At 29.8% G+C, this 3,474-nt stretch overlaps 1 protein-coding gene across 1 annotated transcript; it reads right to left on the bottom strand.

Annotated features, from left to right (window-relative positions):
* Positions 1-405: 405 nt before the first annotated feature.
* Positions 406-1,947, bottom strand: LOC145016245 (serine/threonine-protein kinase 52-like). Its single transcript, XM_078974626.1, has 5 exons — positions 1,728-1,947; positions 1,490-1,611; positions 1,093-1,292; positions 679-990; positions 406-601 (listed from the first exon to the last, which is right to left on the bottom strand). The coding sequence occupies exons 1-5, from the start codon at positions 1,945-1,947 to the stop codon at positions 406-408; spliced, it is 1,050 nt and encodes a 349-aa protein (XP_078830752.1).
* Between the last annotated feature and the right edge of the window lie 1,527 nt (positions 1,948-3,474).

The raw sequence follows: 3,474 nt of genomic DNA, 5'->3' as shown, positions 1-3,474 counted from the left end.
TCATATAATTTATCGTTTTTTTATTCTTATAACTCGCACATTATTAAATGTCGTTTGCCAAAAAAAAAAAAATACAACATATGTGTAAAAATCATAAAGTTAGACGTGACTTTATAAAACATTTCACATAGATGATGATACGAAACACAAAACAAAACTTTAGATGGAAGCTAATCACTCAAGAAAGTTAATTGTAAAATATTTTTTATTAAACATGTATAATATAAAAAAAGACCGTTGATAGATTCACCATCATGGAAACTTTAATATGAAGATGTATAGCGCCCATGTACAATATAAAGTTAGTAGACTATAAACCCTTACTTATCATAGTGTGACATAAACACTAACTAGAGAGTATCATTGTTTATGACCCTAAAACACCGTAAAAGACGTAACAATATATCATCTTCTAAGCTTGAATAACTTGAACCATCCCTCTGGATGTCTCCACCTCGATAGCAACTCTAGTGATTTTTTAATTTCTTCTAATATAACCACCACCTCTTTCATCTCCGGTCTCTTTGTGGGGTCCATGTCCCAACATTGTTCCATCAATTTAGCCAACGATCTTGGACAATGCCTCGGTATGCTTGGTCTCGTATACTGTAATCAAACAACGTCGTTTTAATTTCCATCTTAATTTGTTACCCAAAACAAAAATATAAAAAAGTATATATACGTACCTTGTATATATCAGGTGTGAGAATCCCTAAATCATACGTATAAGCAGTATCACAACAATAAATCTCCCACAAGCATATCCCAAAACTATAAACGTCGCATTTACGCCCGTGTGGATGTTTGCTTACCAACTCAGGAGCCATGTAACCGCGAGTCCCCCTTTCACCACATGTGATCAAAAGCTCTGGTGGTTCAATTTCTGATTCTCCGAAATCCGCAAGTTTGATTGTCTGTTTTTTGTCAATTAGCATGTTCCCCGGCTTCACATCACGATGAATTACTTTTTGAGAATGAAGGTAACTCAACCTGTACAAAAGATCATACATATATATATAATATTTAGCGATTTGGATTTCGAAAATTTAAGTTAAAGATTAAGAATATTAATTAGTAATCATATATACGTACCCTTTAGCAATATCAATAGCAAATCGAATGACAGTTTTGTAAGGCAGCTTCTTGTCTTGGTGCTTGAGCTTCAATAGATAAGATCGGAGGGATCCTCCTTTTAAGTATTCGGAGACCACACAAAAGTTGTTTTCAGGTTTCGGGTTCTTGATCTTGTGTCGGCTACCTGACGTGATCATGGACATGGTTGCTCCGATCATCTGAAATTTTTATAGTTTATAAGAATAATTAGATGATGATATATGATTGCGTGTAATTAAGTAGGCATGAATGCATGCATGTATATATATCGTATTCGACTATATATGCTATTCGAATTCTTGTTATACATTATGCAGATTTGTATATATATATCACGTACTAATTAATTACTATATATATCAAAAAACAAACTTACCTTAGTTACGTTTGGATGATCAAGATTTTTCCACACTTCAACTTCTTCCATTAAACCTAACTTAACGATCCCCATTGAATCTTCCGAAATCTTCTTTTTACCATTATCATCAAGAACTTTCACTGAATAACGCAAACAAACAATTAATCAAATATCTAAAACAAGACATGAAACGCCATTAATTAAAATCGTGAAAGAGAATATACACAAGAGAAGTACTCATGAACCAAGTACTTACCTGCTACAGTTTGGCCTTTGTAGGAGCCCTTATACACAACACCTTCACTTCCATGACCGATAACTTTGCCGACAACAAGATTTTGAGGATCGATGGTTTCTTGCCATTGTCGTTGTCGTTCAGCGATGATACATTCAATTTCATGAGATTGCATGAGCAGCAGATTCTGTTGTTGTTGATGACTCTCAAACTGGTTGTGCATGAGTTGCTGTTGATCCATTACGTCGACTATTTTCTGGTGTTCGTCCATGCAGGAAAGGGTTTGATGGGTTGCTTGCGATTCAAGTAATTAATATTTTCCCACAGTTAATCACTTGATTCACTTCGATCTATCACAAGTACTGTGGATATATATACTCAAGAAATTACGTACCGGTTACGTACAAGTTTGGTCTAATTCCTAATCCAGTCCTTTAATTTGTAAATTATTGTAGAAATTGGCGAGTGTAGTTTACTATAAGTTGCAAGTTTGATCCAAATATATTTTAAGACTTGAATTTTTGTTGGAGGGACTATATCCGCAAGCGAAATGCACAAGGATGACTTCCAGAGTTTATTTTATTTTACTTTATAAAAGTAGGTTATTTTTTAAAACATTTGGTAGAAATATGAAATATGTTCGTTTGAGAAAAATTATTTCAAATATATTGGTGAAATATGTTCGTTTGATAAAAATGATTTCTAATATATTGGTTTTGATCCAAAACCATGACAAATATTTAATAACAACGTAAATCATTTCCCTTTCACACATCTACTATAATAAATGAAGGTTTTTTTTTATCACATGTCATCTTCTCATTCAATTGGATACATGATATTTTCTAGAATTTTTAAATTTTCTATTTTTCACTTGTCATTTTATTGTATTTTTCATTTTATTAAATTAAAATTTCACATTTAATGTGTAAGGTAATATATATGTAAATTATTTATTAGAAAATTTTATATATGTAATATATTCAATACAATAAAATCTCATTAATTTTAATAATTTAAAATTCTCATTTTTCTTATAAATTCAAACTTTTCAAATTGTTAAAATTTTATATTTATTTTTTTTAATTAAATCCATGTAATATAGTTTCACACCTAACCATGTATAAAAGGATATAGGAAGCTAGCCAAAAAGATCAAATGATATTTTCCTTTCATGGTCAAATTAAATCAAAGCAAGTGATCACTTGAAACCCAAAAATTCCCCTTTCACATAAGAAAGCAAACCAAGTGACACAAAATCAAAAAATGTAATTATAGTAAGTTATCATTTCATGCAAAAACAATTTACATGTGGCAAGACCAAAAAAAAAATTGTTAACAGAAATAATCAATATGTAAAAAATTTAATAGAAATTGTGTATGTATAAAACACATATAAATGGTATGTATTTTAAAAATGAATAGATAGAGTCCATGTCAAAAAAAAAAAAAATCCTTAAATAGTCCATATTAAGGAAAAGGCATAAATGGGTTATGTTTGACCAATATTAAGTATGCAGGTTCAAGTTAATTAAAACGACATAAAAAAGATACAATCATTAATTATAATTTTGCGAATATTGATTTTAATATATAATTTGATGTTTATCACTATTTTTAAAATGGTTAATATAATTATTTAATTTTTGTTTAATAAAATTTAAATAAATGGTTGCTAATATAATGGGATTGACATCTATTCAAAAATTTCGAATCCATTCAGGTGTTAATTATTAGGGATAAATAGTTATTGCATTTTTTGGTTAAT

This window comes from Lactuca saligna, chromosome 9 (assembly GCF_052625555.1).
Source record: "Lactuca saligna cultivar CGN05327 chromosome 9, ASM5262555v1, whole genome shotgun sequence".
Taxonomy (NCBI): Eukaryota; Viridiplantae; Streptophyta; class Magnoliopsida; order Asterales; family Asteraceae; genus Lactuca; species Lactuca saligna.
Note: the sequence above shows the minus strand (reverse complement) of the source record. Positions and strands in the feature narration are given on the sequence as shown.